Source organism: Mizuhopecten yessoensis, unplaced genomic scaffold, assembly GCF_002113885.1.
Source record: "Mizuhopecten yessoensis strain PY_sf001 unplaced genomic scaffold, ASM211388v2 scaffold11015, whole genome shotgun sequence".
In the NCBI taxonomy this organism is placed as follows: Eukaryota; Metazoa; Mollusca; class Bivalvia; order Pectinida; family Pectinidae; genus Mizuhopecten; species Mizuhopecten yessoensis.
This window is the reverse complement of record NW_018408836.1, coordinates 796549-815425: the sequence shown is the minus strand read 5'-3', so window position 1 is coordinate 815425 and position 18877 is coordinate 796549. Positions and strand designations below refer to the sequence as shown.

General features: G+C 39.0%; 1 protein-coding gene and 1 pseudogene across 1 annotated transcript in view; both read right to left on the bottom strand.

Annotated features, from left to right (window-relative positions):
• Positions 1-5925: 5925 nt before the first annotated feature.
• LOC110464617 lies at positions 5926-11970 on the bottom strand (annotated as a pseudogene).
• A 3727-nt stretch (positions 11971-15697) lies between these two features.
• Positions 15698-18877, bottom strand: part of LOC110464618 (heat shock 70 kDa protein 12A-like) — a 15133-nt gene continuing 11953 nt past the window's right edge. Inside the window, exon 4 of the mRNA XM_021519936.1 lies at positions 15698-17135. Within this exon, the coding sequence (XP_021375611.1) occupies positions 16117-17135 (1019 nt within the window). The 3' untranslated portion in view covers positions 15698-16116. The remainder of the gene's footprint in view (positions 17136-18877) is intronic.

The following is an 18877-nucleotide window of genomic DNA, read 5'->3' as shown; positions in this document are numbered from 1 at the left end:
AAGTGAAGGTCGAATCAGTTTATATTTCGTTTTTGGGGGTAGATAATTGGGAAATTGGACTAGGGCAGCTCCGGATATCTACATCAACATCTTCATAGTAATATGTCATGTGATAGTGGTTGCTAGGCCAAGAGAAGAAAAGATAAAAGATAGTGAAAGGGAATATTTATAAAGTATTTGAGTTAGAATTGTTTTTTGTTTAGGGACAGTTTAAAGCAGTCAGAAGAGGTAATGGAGGTTATATCTGGAGGCAGGTTATTCCAGTCTACTATGGTACGAGGGGGAAAGGATTGTTGTCGTACCTGTGTTCTACATGAGAGTGTTCGATATGAGTTCCGGTGTGCGTGTCTTGTGTGGCGGGATTGAGGCATGAGTTGGTCTTCAGTTATGTTGACTTTGTCGTGTATAGTTTTGTGTAGTGTCGCATGACTCTCCTTCTGTCTTAGAGTGATTGCCAGTTAAGGTGTTGAAGCATGTCACCAACACTGGAGGTGTTTCTAAATTTGTTGGTGACTAATCTGGCTTCTTTACGCTGCACCATTTCTATTTTGTTTATGTCTGTTTTAGTATAAGGGTCCCAAAGTGAGCAGGCATATTCTAGGGTTTGTCTGACAAGTGTTTTATATGCCTGCTCCTTGACAGATGTAGAGTTTATCTTTAGATTTCGCCTGAGAATATTCTATTCTATGCATTGTGGCAAAAGATCTTTCAAAAATAATAAAGGAGAAAGCCTAAGGTGGAGTTGGCTTTCCCACAGATGTTGTTTATGTGACATTCCCACTTCAGATTTGACTGTATATAGTGACACCTAAATATTTTGCTTTGTCTACGTGTTTTAGTTCCTTTTCGTGTATCATGTATTTGTGATGTTGTGGATGTTTGTTGTTGGTGATGGAAAGGACGTTACATTTGTCAGTATGGAAGGACATTTCCTATGCTATCTCCCATAGAGCTAGTTTGTCTAAATCTTGTTGCAATAGCTGGGCATCAGATGGTGATTTGATAGTTAGATAGACAATGGTGTCATCTGCAAATACGTACAGTGGAATGGAGGCCAACAGGAATGTCGTTTATATAAAATAGAAAGAGGGATGGACCAATAACCGAGCCTTGAGGGACACCAGACTTAACATCGACAATGCTATATTTTCCCCCTTCAACGATGACAGCCTGCTTCCTATTATCCAGGAAGTTTTCTATCCAGGTGTTAACCTTGTCATTTACACCATAATGACGAAGCTTGTGACAAAGAAGCGAATGACTAACTTTGTCAAATGCTTTGGAAAAATCCATAATTAAGACGTCGGTTTGTTTTCCCTTGTCAATGTTGGAGCTGACATCATCAACAAATTAAATGAGCTGACTCTCACATGATACTGACCTTCGAAAACCGTGTTTGAGTGAGTAAAGGATGTTATGTTTGTCAGCGTGGTTCATGATGTTACTGACCACTATGTGTTCTAGAAGTTTGCTACAAATGCATGTGAGAGAGATTGGCCTGTAATTTTCTGGATTCAATTTAGAGCCCTTTTTATAGACAGGAGAGACATGCGCTAACTTCAAATCAGAGGGAACTGTGCCAGAATGAAGAGATTCGTTAAAGATGATAGAGACGACATTTGTTCTTTTTTTCGGGTAACAAACAACAGCAACTTCATCACCTCGCCGACGTGCACATACATGTACAGTATACAATGTCACATTTATACTTGTGTCATGGTTTGGCAGAATCACGTAATAATTCAAATAGATATTGACATTGAGGACCGTAAACTTTTACAAAATTCACATTTAGGGAAAATGGACTACAAACAAAGATAATATAAACCCCAAACAAATTAAAACAGCAAAGGGTTGGGGGACATCTTTGAAAATCAACGTACATTCTGGCAAACTACGGGAAAATTGCCTGCTATACTCGGCAAAACGGTTCTAATCATACTGCAGATTTTGATTCCAGCATAAACATCGGGATTTTTTTTTGAATGCTGTAAATTTTTCAAGTATATCAACTATATAGTATATTTACTCGGCAGTAAATTTTACATGTTTTGGGGGTTTGGATACATTTTTGGTAAAATGCCGCCCCCCAATGATGATATATACAAATCTGGGATGGCATTTTTACCTAAACCCCCAAAACGTGTAAAATTACTCTGAACACCTTAGTTTAGGTCCAAATATGTCTGTAACAAATTCTCAGGTCCCTATGCTCAGACTGATATCATATACGTCCCACATCAGGGTATGTGGGGCATGGAAATTTAAGAATTTTGAGTAGCTTCGCAAGACGAGACAGTTTCACTACGAGGGGGATCCTCAGATCGGGTCTCTGAACTTTTGATTCGAATGTTCCGGACCACAAACTTGTTCACTGTTGGTCGTGGTAATATCATTGTTTAATGTCAGCTTGAAAGTTGTATTGCACCAATGTGTTACAAGTTCTTTTTGTATGTGGTAAAAACGAGATTTTCCATATTTTGTACTAGACATATATACAAAACATCATGGATATAATATAATCTTTCATTGTAGTGAAAACACATATTTTTCTTTTTCAATTTTATAAAAAAATAAAAACTCGGCTAACTTATGTGTAGGTACGTGCCTACTCGAGCCTACTGGTCACTTTCGTTTTTACATTTATTTTAGGGGGTATTTTTTATACTCATTTGTTAATATTCATCTCATAATGAAGAGTAAAATATTTAATGTATTGGTGAAGGTCGACATCGTATCTTCGCGAAATCCCATAAAGGTAAAAGTACACGAGATTAATAAAAAAAAATTAATATAAATGGCTTTTGAATATACTGCTTAAAAGTGGCATATATTGCTCAAATGAAGATGGTAGTATTTGTCCGAAGTGCTACATAAGGTATATGCGCAAAAGAGAAGCTGAAACAGAACGTGTTGAAAACGAAACTCTTTTAACAACCAAGGGCTGTTTTACGGGTCCTGTTCACATAAAAAAATGTTGTCTTTGTTTTAACCTTTTAAATCCAAAGTGAAGCAAATCCACACTTCTGCAAATACGTGCCAGGCATCAATTAATTTTCACACACAGATTGTGGTGTTCTGTGTCATCACATGTATGATCATTTCACCCATAGGCAATTACCTGAAACCATGTTCAGAGGTCATCCTAGAAGGTAGAGAGTCTTTGAATTTTCAATCATAAAGTAGGTCATCTGAAATAATTGATGACTTTTTAGAAGTGTCGTTCATCTTATCAAAGAATCAATCAGCCTTCACTCTCATTTTTTGTCTATTGGATGACCCTGGTTGCAAAGCTTGGACAGGTTGCTCAAAGAACAGTTTATCAAAATCCATTCGTACATTTCTTTCTTCTTCAGTATATGCTCTTTTACTGTTTTAGGTTAAGATGAAAACTGATATCTCTTGTAATTAAGAGTGTTGCGCTCTTTTTGGCATTTCCCTGTCTAGTATTTCAAAAACCTTTCATTCTGTAGTACAAACATTGAATAAATCTATATTTTCAGTGTTCCTTGGTCCTGACCATTTGAGTAGTGAACAGATTCTTTCACACCATACATTATAGTCTCAGAAACATTCCTTGGAGACAAGGTGACTGCCTTAATAGATGGCACATACATTTATATTAAAAAAAAAGTGCTGACCACAATCTTCAGAGAATATCTAACGTTGGCCAGAAGGAGCGTAATTATCTTAAATTCATGAACATAACTCTACCTTATGGCTACATTTTGGACACGGGCTTCCATTCTCTGGAAGCCAAAATGATGCAAGCATTACAAAAAACATCATAGACAAGCTCACATGATTGGGCAATTTACATTGTCGTGATATCTAAAGTGACAATTTACACTAACGTGAAAACTAAAGTGACAATTAAAACTGACTTGATATTTACAAAGACAAATAACACTGACGTAATATCCAGAATGACAATAAAAACTGACGTGATATCTTCAATAGCAAATAACACTGACATGATATCTACAATGACAATAAACACTGACGTGATATCTACAATGAAAATAAACACTGACATGATATCTACATTGACAATAAACACTGACATGATATCTACAATGACAATAAACACTGACGTGATATCTATAATGAAAATAAACACTGACGTGATATCTAAAATGAAAATAAACACTGACGTGGTATCTACAATGACGAAAAACACTGACGTGATATCTACAATGAAAATAAACACCTACGTGATATCTACAATGACAATAAACACTGGCGTGATATCTACAATGACGATAAACACTAACGTGATATCTACAATGAAAATAAACACTGACGTGATATCTACAATGACGATAAACACTGACGTGATATCTACAATGAAAATAAACACTTACGTGATATTTACAATGACAATAAACACTGACGTGATATCTACAATGACGATAAACACTGACGTGATATCTACAATGAAATTAAACACTTACGTGATATCTACAATGACAATAAATCCTGACGTGATATCTACAATGACGATAAACACTAACGTGATATTTACAATGGCAATTTACACTGATGTAATATCTACAATGACAAATTTATAAAACTGACGTGATATATAAAGTGACAATTTACAATGACGTGATAGCTAAAGTGACAATTTACACTGGCGTGATATCTACAACGACAATAAACACTGACGTGATATCTAAAGTGACAAATTAATAACACTGACGTGATATCTACAATGACGATAAACACTGACGTGATATATGCAATGGTGAATTAATAACACTAACGTGATATCTACAATCACAATAAACACTTACGTGATATTTACATTGACACATTTATAAAACTGACGTGATATCTACAATGACGATAAACACTGACATGATATCTACAATGACAATAAATATTGACGTGATATCTACAACGACAAATTTATAACACTGACGCGATATCTACATTGACGATAAACACTGACATGATATCTACAATGACAATAAACACTGACGTTAAATCTACATTGACAAATTTATAAAGCTGACGTGATATCTACAATGACGATAAACACTGACATGATATCTACAATGACAATAAATATTGACGTGATATCTACAATGACAAATGTAAAGCACTAACGTTAAATCTACAATGACAAATGTATAACACTAACGTGATATCTACAATGACGATAAACACTGACGTGATATCTACAATGTCAAATTTATAACACTGACATGATATCTACAATGACAAATTTATAACACTGACGTGATATCTATAATGTCAATTTATAACACTGACATGATATCTACAATGACAAATTTATAACACTGACGTGATATCTACAATCACAATAAACACTAACGTGATATCTAGAATGATGATAAACACTGATGTGATATCTACAATGAAAATAAACACTAACGTGACATCTACAATGACAAATTTATAACACTAACGTGATATCTACAATCACAATAAACACTAGCGTGAAAGCTATAATGACAAATTTATAAAACTGACGTGATATCTACAATGACGATGAACACTGACGTTAAATCTACAATGTCAAATTTATAACACTGACATGATATCTACAATGACAAATTTATAACACTGACATGATATCTACAATGACAAATTTATAAAACTGACATGATATCTACAATCACAATAAACACTAGCGTGATATCTACAATGACAAATTTATAAAACTGACATGATATCTACAATGACGATGAACACTGACGTGATATCTACAATGACAAATTTATAAAACTGACATGATATCTACAATGACGATAAACACTGACGTGATATCTAAAATGACAAATGTATAACACTCACGTGATATCTGCAATGATGATAAACACTGACGTAATATCTTCAATCACATTTAACACTGACCTGATATCTACAATGAAATTTAACACTGACGCGATATCTTTAACATCTTTTATTACATTCTGTCTTTCTAAAATGGTTTTACAGCGAGAAAACAAATTACTTTGTACAAGTACAAGTGTCTAGGAAATGACAGCAATTCGAAGGTGGTGGTGTGGTGCAGTGGACAGCGCATTCGCCTTTCATGAAGGCAGTCAGAGTTTGATCGGAATTGAAAAGGTATATTATATAGGGTCACGGACCCCACAATACTTGGATTTTCGCCGGGTTTCCTCCCACATTAACATCGCGCACCGGGTCAGTATGATATAAGTTGATAAATGTTTTTTCTTAATTGTTGTAAAATACATGTACGAATATATATTGTAAACAAAAGTTAATTTAAAAAAAGGACAATAAGTATTATAAGTAGGTCGAGGTAGAGTTAAATTTACACAAAACAGAATATCCCCGTTGTTAGATATTGAGGTAAAAATTAGTAATGATGCCTGATCATAAGTTCAAATTATATGTCGCTAGTTAATGACGCAACACTTATATAATTAGTCTGTAAATAAATATTTTTAGGAAAGAAAATCAAATTTCGATTTTAACTCTGACCCGTTGACGTCATTAACAACCTTCACCTGGAACTCTGTTCTGCCAAAAAACGTTTCGACTCGATAGTTAACGACGGGCGGCCAGCCGTTTTCTGGAGGATGAACTATAATCATCCCCAGTAGAGTACAATTGTCTTCCGTGGTATAGGTAGGACAGGTTGCTGTCGAAGCGTATACCGGAAATCCAATCTGTTTGAAGCGCCGAGCCTCGTCTTGGTGGGATGAAGTGAACTTGTTCTCCCGTATGTCGGAGAGGAGAACTCGTTCTCCACGCATGGCTATGGAACTGAACATATGGAGGCACCTTGCCGTGCCGTCCACCACTTTCCGATACTCAGGAGGATGAACTCCTTCAATAAAGACCTTCCGACAACTGATGCCGTATGTGTGCCTACATATTCTCACTGATACCGATCTGGGTTCGAATCCGAACAGAACTGCGCCATGCATGACAGCCGCTTCCGCCTGTAAGGGGATGACGATACGTTCGTCTGGAAATGCTATTTTCATGAGGTTTGTCACATAGTCTGACTGAGAGTAACCACCTACCAACAGGATAACGTTAACTCCGTCCACCTCAGCGAGAACGGTTCTCACGTGACTTATAATATCCTCTGTAGACGGATGGAAGAATTGTTTGAAATCTTCATTTTCAACTCTTAGCTTGTCATAGGACGTCAGTGATCCTACTGGTAAGTTGCTTTCCGCTATCAAGCGGTTTGGAATCTTGATGCCTATTTGACGTTCAGATTCGTACTTCAATTGTCTTTTCTTCGTTTCAAATTCCATAGATAAGACCATCCAGTCGGAAGCTCTTGTGCGTTTGAATTGTTCGATAAACTCGCTGCCAAATTTATTTACGATGAAGTCGTAGAACGTGTCATCGACAGAGGTTCCTCCCCAGGGTCCGCCGGACGCTTGTCGGACCTCCATCAGTCGGCCGTCCTCGGCCACCTCGTGTACCGTCGTGTCCACCGTACCACCTAAGGAGACAGAGATAATGTCATGCTTATCACGATATATATACTTACAAATGTACGTACAAACAAACGATGACACATAAATTAAATGTATACAGTGTGTATTCATAACTATACCGTGAAACACCGTTTCTAATTGAGGAGCAAAGTAATTACGTATGAAACTTGTGTAGTAGGACGAGGAATAGTGATAAAGATAGTGCCGTCGTTGGGGCTCGAACCCGCGACCCTCGGCTCTCCAGCCCGATGCTCTACCGCGGCTGAGCTAAAGGAAAATTCCCTACAGCTGACGCTTCTTTTACACATGCATGAATTTTGTTCAATTTATTTCACAAAAGTCAGATAATTGCCGGAGGAATTTAATCGGAAAACACGTGTTTATCTTGCTGAAGGAAATTACCATACTCTGAGCCAGATCTTTGTTGTAGCTCTGAATTTAAACTCTTCTTCTCGATTATATCTTGTGGCGTGGTACACCTTACCTCTACATATGATCATTTCGGCAACAAGTATATTTTATTAGTTTGTGTTACGTTTAGAATGTTTTCTTAAACAAACATGCAGTGATCAATAGTTACCTCCCATGTCAACAATCATATAGCGACCGCCAGGCTCGAAGGCTCCGATCACCACCTGATCCCTGGTGTCCCGGAGAGTTCCGTAGGGTAGAGACTTACAGAAGAGGGACGCCGCCTCGGGCTCCAGGGCCAGGGTAAGACAATCGAACGGTATGCCAGCCTGTACGTATATTACAAGTAATTTATAAGCACGTATGTAACAAATAAGTCAAATAAACCGTTCCTAAAGCAGAAAGAAGTTCTTTGTATTCAAATGCCACGCACTTATATCCATTTTATTAAATCACAGGAACATCAACTAGAAATGTGGTTTTTGATGCAAGAAAGTTAGGTGGGATTTATTTTCTGACATCGAGAGCTTTCCTCCCTTCACGTATCTATCATTACCGAGGATGTCATTTTTACTGAACACATCAGTTTTGGTACAAATACAACTACAAATGTATAACACATTTTCATGTCCTTGTGAACTAAACCTACATGTGTATGTAAGAAATGATATATTAACAGCATTACTGATCCTGATCAACAGCAGAAACGTCAATTACGCAGCTATTTCAGACTTATAACCACGAACAGGTATCTTGTTTTTTATATCACCCCGACACAAACATCGTATGACATGAGAGGGTGTCAAAGTAGAAACTGTTCCTGTCGATACACAAACGAAAAGCAGGCCGGCTATGGAATCTAACGGTATTTAGCGTCTCACATTGTTTTTATTACACGTATGTATATCATAAAATGAAAACGGCGGAGATAACTACAGTTGAAATATTTTCGATTTTGTGTGTAATTCTCCTATATAGTTCTAACTGGCAATGTGTAGTCATCAAACGTTGGTTTTGCCAATTAATCGCCATCCCAACAAACGTCAACTAACCTCTAAAGCTGCCTCCCGCATGAATTATTTGGCGGACTCGCTCCAAATGGCGGGAATCGTAAGTACCCAGTGGATAGCGTTGTCATCATTCATTGGGTTCTGCTTGTTAAGTGTTTCAGTCAGTTTATCTTTGAGGTACTTGATACTGGCTGCGAACACCGTCCTTGCAGGAAAGTTCCTTCCGTCCTCGTCCGCAATGGCAAAATTTCTGTCCATTTTCTGAAATAATAATTATAAGACTATATGTAGTCATATAATAATGTACTCAATTATCAAATATGAAGAAATCAAAGCGCACATCAAAAGCTCTTGGATCTTCATGAGCTACACTTATCTTTATCCATGTACATAGATAACATGTTTCTGTAACATGTATATTTTCTCGAATTACTTTAATAGGATTTAATAGGATATATGATGGACGCATGCAATTACTTGCCTCTACGCCCATATCATATGATATAACAGTTTGTAATATAAAAAGTACTCTCGTTGTTAGATTTATAGCTAGCTTTGTGATTAAATTGCAGTTCCAGATGGTTCCAATGATTGTCCAAACTAACTTCAAAATAGCCTCTAACTGTTTTAGCCTGTATTAGGAAGACTGTTTTTATATACCAACAGTAAATTACTGAGGGAAAGAAACGTATAGTACTAGATACAATTTTGTTATACTGATATTGTACTGTTACCATGGCCAAGACAATCATATTCACTCTTGAAGGGCTGTGTTCCATTCTCATGTCTGAGACGTTCACGTTCACTCTTGTTGTGTCCGTTCTCCTGTCTCAGACATGTTCTCTCCAGTATTTTGTGTTTACATGTCTCAGACTCTCACGTTTACTCTTGTTGTGTCCGTTCTCGTGTCTCAGACACGTTCTCTCCAGTATTTCGTGTTTACATGTCTCAGACACTCACGTTTACTCTTGTTGTGAGCGTTCTCGTGTCTCAGACACTCACGTTCACTCTTGTTGTGAGCGTTCTCGTGTCTCAGACACGTTCTCTCCAGTATTTTGTGTTTACATGTCTCAGACTCTAGCGTTCACTCTTGTGTCCGTTCTCGTGTCTCAGACACGTTCTCTCCAGTATTTTGTGTTTTCATGTCTCAGACTCTAGCGTTCACTCTTGTGTCCGTTCTCGTGTCTCAGAAACGTTCTCTGCAGTATTTTGTGTTTACATGTCTCAGACACTCACGTTTACTCTTGTTGTGAGCGTTCTCGTGTCTCAGACACGTTCTCTGCAGTATTTTGTGTTTACATGGCTCAGACACTCACGTTTACTTTTGTTGTGTCCGTTCTCGTGTCTCAGACACGTTCTCTCCAGTATTTTGTGTTTACATGTCTCAGACACTCACGTTTACTCTTGTTGTGAGCGTTCTCGTGTCTCAGACACGTTCTCTCCAGTATTTTGTGTTTACATGTCTCAGACACTCACGTTTACTCTTGTTGTGAGCGTTCTCGTGTCTCAGACACGTTCTCTCCAGTATTTTGTGTTTACATGTCTCAGACACTCACGTTTACTCTTGTTGTGAGCGTTCTCGTGTCTCAGACACGTTCTCTCCAGTATTTTGTGTTTACATGTCTCAGACACTCACGTTTACTCTTGTTGTGAGCGTTCTCGTGTCTCAGACACGTTCTCTCCAGTATTTTGTGTTTACATGTCTCAGACACTCACGTTTACTCTTGTTGTGAGCGTTCTCGTGTCTCAGACACGTTCTCTCCAGTATTTTGTGTTTACATGTCTCAGACACTCACGTTTACTCTTGTTGTGAGCGTTCTCGTGTCTCAGACACGTTCTCTCCAGTATTTTGTGTTTACATGTCTCAGACACTCACGTTTACTCTTGTTGTGAGCGTTCTCGTGTCTCAGACACGTTCTCTCCAGTATTTTGTGTTTACATGTCTCAGACACTCACGTTTACTCTTGTTGTGAGCGTTCTCGTGTCTCAGACACGTTCTCTCCAGTATTTTGTGTTTACATGTCTCAGACACTCACGTTTACTCTTGTTGTGAGCGTTCTCGTGTCTCAGACACGTTCTCTCCAGTATTTTGTGTTTACATGTCTCAGACACTCACGTTTACTCTTGTTGTGAGCGTTCTCGTGTCTCAGACACGTTCTCTCCAGTATTTTGTGTTTACATGTCTCAGACACTCACGTTTACTCTTGTTGTGAGCGTTCTCGTGTCTCAGACACGTTCTCTCCAGTATTTCGTGTTTACATGTCTCAGACACTCACGTTTACTCTTGTTGTGAGCGTTCTCGTGTCTCAGACACTCACGTTCACTCTTGTTCTGTCCGTTCTCGTGTCTCAGACACGTTCTCTCCAGTATTGTGTGTTTACATGTCTCAAACTCCAGGAGGTTCAGCATTAATGATGTTTTTTTCGTGTGTTACATACTCACTTTTAGGAGATTTTAGTCTTGTGTATTCGACAATCTCACTCACTTTATAAGTTTAGTGTGTTATCATATATGTCATACACAAGATACCAATAATCACCCAGATAGCGTGTGTCTATGTCATCGACAAAAAAAGACATTTAAGTAACAATGCAAACAATGTACGTTACCATTCTGTCATGCAGCTTCATCTTGAACCTCCTGAAACAATGCCACTCTTGCTGTTGTTTTTCTTGGATAAGGTCCGCGTACTTCTCCTCAGCCTCGTACCCGAAAGAATGGAAGATCATTTCTGGGTCAAACAGGGCGGTGGTAGGGGCCTTGGCCGACAGGAGCGCCCCCACGTTGGATGACCATCTGTTACTGAATATCTCCCGGGCCCCAGCTGACTTTTCATATTCGCTCCTGAAGGTGTAAGCGTATCCGGAGTACGTTGTGCCGAAGTCTATGGCAGCCACGATCGGTTTGTCGGTTCCCGAGGGAAAGCATACAGGAGTCTGACCCTCAACCTCTTCCCTTGTTACATGTAGTTCATTGTCGTCTGGGAGGACAGTTTGTCCTCCTTTCCTCGGGGTGATCGGATGGGTAACGGTATCACCCGACATGTCATTGATACCCTTCGTTTTTCATATATGACAGTTTAACAACGTAAACAGTTCACCGGGAAGTAGTATACGATAAAAGGCGGGAAACATGTACCGACTTATCACAGTCATTTTCCAAAACTACTTTTAACCTTTAATAGAAATTCTTAAGTTATAAAAGCTTGCAATGAAGCATTTAAATATTTTTCAAAGCAAATTGTTTATTTCTATAGGCTTGTGGAGTAGTATTGTGCACATTCAAGTGTACACCATTCGTGACGAAACGATTGGTTTATAAAAAATCCATAAGCAATGTCACACAAGTTCATGTTTTTAATGTGTCGCGTATGTGCATTTATGTCATTACAGGTGTAATATTGCGTCGTGTATGTACGTCATTACATATGTTATATAGTGTCGTGTATGTACGTCATAACATGTGTTACATTGTGTCATGTATGTACGTCATAACAGGTGTTATATAGTGTCGTGTATGTACGTCATTACATGTGTTATATAGTGTCATGTATGTACGTCATAACAGGTGTTATATAGTGTCGTGTGTGTACGTCATTACATGTGTTATATAGTGTCGTGTATGTACGTCATAACAGGTGTTATTTAGTGTCGCGTACATGTATCAACTTTATTACAATTTTTAGTCGATAAAACGTCAGAATAATTCGTACTAGACTTGCTAAAGTACTGGTATGTTTATAGATTGGTAACCACGATTTGATATAGTACACACGTTCTGTTCGAAGGTCTTTATTACGCTGAACCCTGAAGTTCCTCACGGTTTGCAGTGATCGTTACACAGTACCCGTACACTTATTTATTGATAACACACCCGTTCCTGCCATGATCTCAACAATGCAGTGATTTTTAAAATGTTGAACTAAGCAGTGTAAATACTGGATACTACAATCTGTGTACGTCACGGAGTGATTTGCATGTTGACCTGCACTAATGCAAGTTTACCTGACAGGTACAGTATAAAGCATTTATCGCTGCATCATCCATTGTCAGCCATCTTCGTAATATTATCAACACAACTTCCGATTGTCCTTCAATTGTGTAAAGTACAGTATAAAAAATAAATAATTCCTATCCCTTTCCCCCACTAGAAACAAATTAATGTTCTCATCGTAGCTTAAGAACTATGTGTCGATTTAAGGACATCTTTACATAAATGTATTATTTTTCTTCCTAATCGAATGTGTCTTCAAACTATATTGTATATATTCTGCATGGTTTATTAACACATTGTATTCCGTGTACAATTACAGACCTATCCACCTTTAGTGTAGAAAGTATCATTGGAATCCTCCTAAAGAGAAAAAGACCACACACACTCAGTTGTGGTATAGAAAGGACGGAAGGCTTTCAAATTCTGAAAATGTCCCATTTTCTGGTTGACGTAGGCACCAAGACACTCCCATGTAAACAGGAAGTACGTACATGTAGTCCTACACCGAGACCCTGGTTAACAGGAAGTATATGTAGTCCTACACAAAGACCCTGATAAACAGGAAGTACATGTAGTCCTACACAAAGACCTTGGTAAACAAGAAGTACATGTAGTCCTACACCAAGACCTTGGTAAACAAGAAGTACCTGTAGTCCTACACCAAGTCCTTGGTAAACAAGAAGTACCTGTAGTCCTACACCAAGTCCTTGGTAAACAAGAAGTACATGTATTCCTACACCAAGACCCTTGTAAACAGGAAGTACATCCAGTCCTGCACCAAGACCTTGGTAAAACGGAAGTACATCTAGTCCTGCACCAAGACCTTGGTAAACAAGAAGTACGTGTAGTCCTACACCAAGACATTGGTAAACAGGAAGAACATCTAGTCCTGCACCAAGACCTTGGTAAAACGGAAGTACATCTAGTCCTACACCAAGACACTGGTAAACAAGAAGTACATGTATTCCTACACCAAGACCCTGCTAAACAGGAAGTACATGTCGTCCTACACAAAGACCTTGGTAAACAAGAAGTACCTGTAGTCCTACACCAAGACACTGGTAAACAAGAAGTACATGTAGTCCTACACCAAGACCTTGGTAAACAGGAAGTACATCTAGTCCTGCACCAAGACCCTGGTAAACAGGAAGTTTAGTCGTACACTGAGACACCCCCTGATAAACAGGAAGAAGTCATGCACTAAGACCCCCTCCCCCAGTTAGCAGGGAGTAGTCTTACAATGAAACAGTCTTGATATACAGGAAATAGTGCTTCACCAAACCTGGTTTACAGGAACTAGTCATTCACCGAGACGTCCAATCTCTAGTCAGATTTGTCGTTCTACCTCAGAGTTGCCATTCCTTACACTTACTAATAGTTGTAGTGAGTGTAAGGAATGGCAATTCTGAGGTATATTTTGCAAGACGTTCCCTGTTAAACAGGAAGTTGTAATGCACCGACACGCCCCCTGGTAAGCACAAAGTCCTACATCAATACTCTGGTACATGTCGAAAACGACCATTGTGTCAGCTTTGACAGATTAAGAACAGGTACAGTATATTGTAAATTACTGAACTGAATGGTAAGTAACATACTGGATCGAAACATGAAAATAATGGGAACAAGTTCACCGAGTACTATTCTTGGACTTGTGTCATAAGCTATGTCACTCACGACACAGAGGAATGTTGACACATTGATCACGTGGTCATTGATTCCTATCACATGCAAAACACGAGGAACATTAAAACACGAGGAACATTTAAACATACAGAATATAATCTACAAGTATCTAAACTGGCTTAATTATATGAATACGGATCAAAGCTCATTTTAACTGCATTCTTCCGTTTACTGTTACTACCGTGTAACTGGTGACATACATAGGACTTGTCTGGAGAGATCGTGACGAGAGTCACACCTCGTTTCTCCTCTGGTTCTTGTTCTTGTTGATGCTGTAATATATTTTCTGTCTTATTCACATGCTTATCTTTTGTTTTCCCTCATGTTAACGATTTACTATGTGCCTATAGTAAGCCATATACTTCGAAATGATTGGTTATACTATTATGTTGTCTTGAGTTTTAGTCCTATCAACAACTTAGGTAATTTAAGAACGTAATTCCATGTGTGTTATGTATGCGTGCCGGAGGCAGGGTATGTCGGTGTATTTGCCTCCTTGTGATAGCGCGTATCTGATGCCGACTTAAGAGTGCTACCGCACTGAAATGCAATGCCAAAAGCACCCAGCACAGCATTCCACCCGGTCACATTATGACAACGGGTGAACCAGTTATTGGCATTGACCATTTTGATGAAAGTTAAGCAGGGAATAACAATTACCATTTTTTAAGGAGTCTGGGGACAGAATCAATTGCCTCTCTTGGGCGAACCTTCAATATCAATGCCAAAAATGAGGTATTGCCAAGTTAGGCGCTTCGACATAAAAGGAAGTTAGAAGTAGAGAGAAATACAAAAATCCCAAATATTGCCATGAGTGCAGCAGATTTATTTTGTTCGCTTTCGTATCCCTCAGTAAAGGGCATTAAAGCAAATCTCCAATTCTGCAGGGGGTTCCAACATTAGTCGCCTCTTACAATACATGTCGTGATTAACTTTCTCGATCCCCGACCTGCAGGGATGTACTTCGAAAGGAAAACTTACATTTATTAGGCAGCGACCTGACATTCCAGTGCATCAAATATGTGCTGCCTTTTCTAAATGCGTGTAATCCAATGGCGAAGTCTCACTCATGTCCATGCTTAATTGTTACTAGGATTCAAGTTTCCATATAATAATTCAATAAACAATAAAACAAAACAACTATTCGTTTTTTCTATATCTTTATAAACAGAGGTAACAGACAGATATATTTGTTTTCTAAATTGACAAGGTAATGATATTGTTGTGGACGGATCTGATATCACAATCAAAGTATTTATTTAGTAGACATGAAGTAGGTTTTGTATGAAGTATATCACAGACGTTCACTTAAAATCACGAGAAACAAAAATACAAAATAATCTACAATATCTAAATTGGCTCATGTAAATATTACGTTCAATAATTATCACGGTATGTAAATAAATGTAAGCTATTAAATAACATTTTCAAAACAATAAAGTTCAAAATCGGTTCTACGACAAATCTTGCAGATCCGTTTTGTAAGATAAGTAGGGAAAGTGAGTGATAATATAACATGACACACTATGTAGACAGCATGATTCAGCATGAATATTGCATCGTCATTTCAGACAGTCAAAGCTGGCGTTATACTCCTGTCCACTGACGTCGTTTGTCACGACAACCTTAAACTCGGTCTGGCCAAAGAACATGTGAACAGTGTAGTGGACTTCCAGTGGCCATCCGTCCGCGGGGGGCTCCACCTGGACGCGGCCGAGGGCCACACAGGACCCTTCCGTTGTGTATATGGGGCAGACATTCTTTGAGGCAAACACCGGCACTTCCATTATCAGGTACCGTCTGTCTTCATCTCGATGAGTGGAGGAGTACGTGCGCTTACGCGTTTCGGACGTGCCTATGGCTTCCCCTTCCTTTACAAGGACACTGAACACGTTGACACAGCATGGTGAACCGTCAATCATCTCCTTGTACCTGGATTGATGATACCCTTCTCGGAAATCCTCGAAGACGTCGATTCCATAGGTGTGTCGGCAAACTCTAGAACTGATGACTAAAGGTTCGAACCCACACAACACGGCACCATACATGACAGCCACTTCTGCCTGGAGCGGAACTACCACCCGTTTGTCTGGGAATGCGTCCATAATGACACGGCTAACGTAACCGGAAGTAGAAAACCCACCAACCAATAAAATGAGATCAACATGACTTACTTCCGACAGAATCGACTGGATGTGTGTAACGATATCGTCTGTGGAAGGGCGGAAGAAATTCTTGAATTCGTCGTTTTCTATGCTCAGTTTATTGTATGATTGTATGTCCGTTACTTTTAAGTTACTCTCGGCGATAAGACGTTGGGGTATCTCTATCTTTATGTTGTAGTTGGTGTCATATTTCAGTTTCCTTTTCTGTGTTTCAAACTCACAGGATAACTTCATCCATTCACTCGCCCTCTCGATTCGGAATTGTTCGATGAAATCCTTGCCAAATTTTTTGACGACAAAATCGTAGAACGTGTCGTCGACAGAGGTTCCTCCCCAGGGTCCGCCGGACGCTTGTCGGACCTCCATCAGTCGGCCGTCCTCGGCCACCTCGTGTACCGTCGTGTCCACCGTACCACCTAGGGAGACAGAGAAAATTGCATCTGGTTATTCTGATTCACCAGTGGCGGATCCAGAGGGTTTTTTTGGGCTTCAGGAAACCCCCCCCACCCCGAGAATTTTCTTTAAAAATCATATATTTTCACCATTTTCCTCATTTTTTTCCAACATGGAAACCCCCCCCCAGGAAATTTGGAAACCCCCCCAGGTAGGTCTCTGGATCCGCCACTGTTCACTATACAACCAGATAATATATACTGTACAGTGTGTATATATTTTGTGTGCAATTATGCACGTCTTTCGTTGATTAAAGTATTCGTCAGAGAAACAACATAATAATGTCTTTAGAAGAAGTTTTTAACTTATTTAGGTCAGATATCAATTATTGTTTTTTTCTATTATACATATACTAATTACGTAATCAGGTACAGGAACTACAATAGTAAAACACAGAACATAAATAGCGTTTGTATATAATTACACTTGTACAACCGCTTCACTGTAAGTACCTCCCAGGTCGACAATCATGTATGATCCGCCCGGCCGGAAGGCGTCCGTCACCTCACGGTCTTGGGAGTCGACCAACGTGCCTTCTGGGAGGGAGCGACAATAGACCGCAGCAGCCTCCGGCTCAAGAGCAATCTGTAGGTCTGCTGTGGGGATTCCCGCCTAAGGTAGACAAAACAGAATAAACGCTAATAGTGAAACGTTCTCTGTTTTCATGTCAGTTTTCACCTGCCTTTTAGGCTGTCAATAAGCTTGGTGTTGGAATCTTTAATGTTAATGAAGAGGCGAAGACAACGCTTCTCTCTGACCTGTGTTCATTGGTACGTTTATTACATGTGTACATGTACATTACGTCAACAAACAATCTCAACTGTAATCCTTCTTATTGCATTTTGCTATGTTGCGTTTCCAAGCACGAACAAAAAAGCGGCATTCTGTTGAAATTGGATTCAGGTCAAATATTACAAAGATTAAAATGAATGATACAATGACTAACATTCCCATTTCACTATCATCTAGTGTGACTGTTTACCTCAGTTGCTGCCTCGCGCATGAACTGTTTAGCGGGCTCGGTCCAGATAGCCGGAATTGTGAGCACCCAGTGGATCATGTCCTTGTTCTTCATAGGATTCCGTTTCTCAATCGTAGCCACCACCTCATTGCGCAGATACCGGATGCTCTCAGCGAACACCTTTTTGGCGGGAAACAGGCGCCCAGCTTCATCCGTGATTTCTAACTCGCGTCTCAATATCTGTGTGTATAGATGTAATAATAACCAGTTTTACATTTTTTTATGTATGTTCAATACAAATAGTTATACATTAAATAACGATGAAAGAATGTTTTTTGTGACATAAATAAAAGTCGTTTGTATATAGCTAAAAGTTAAAGTTATTTGGAACACTGGGGATCTGTATTCCATCTCACCACAGGGGTTCGTTACAAATGTCTGAAATACACATATATTATACTGATATGAGTCACAACACACTACATGTGTGCTGTGACCCATATCAGAATAGCACATGTACATGTGTGCTGTGACCCATATCAGTATGGCATATGTACATGTGTGCTGTGACCCATATCAGTATGGCATATGTACATGAGTGCTTTGGCCAATATCAGTATAGCATATGTACATGTGTGCTGTGACCCATATCAGTATGGCATATGTACATGTGTGCTGTGACCCATATCAGTATAGCATATGTACATGTGTGCTGTGACCCATATCAGTATAGCATATGTACAT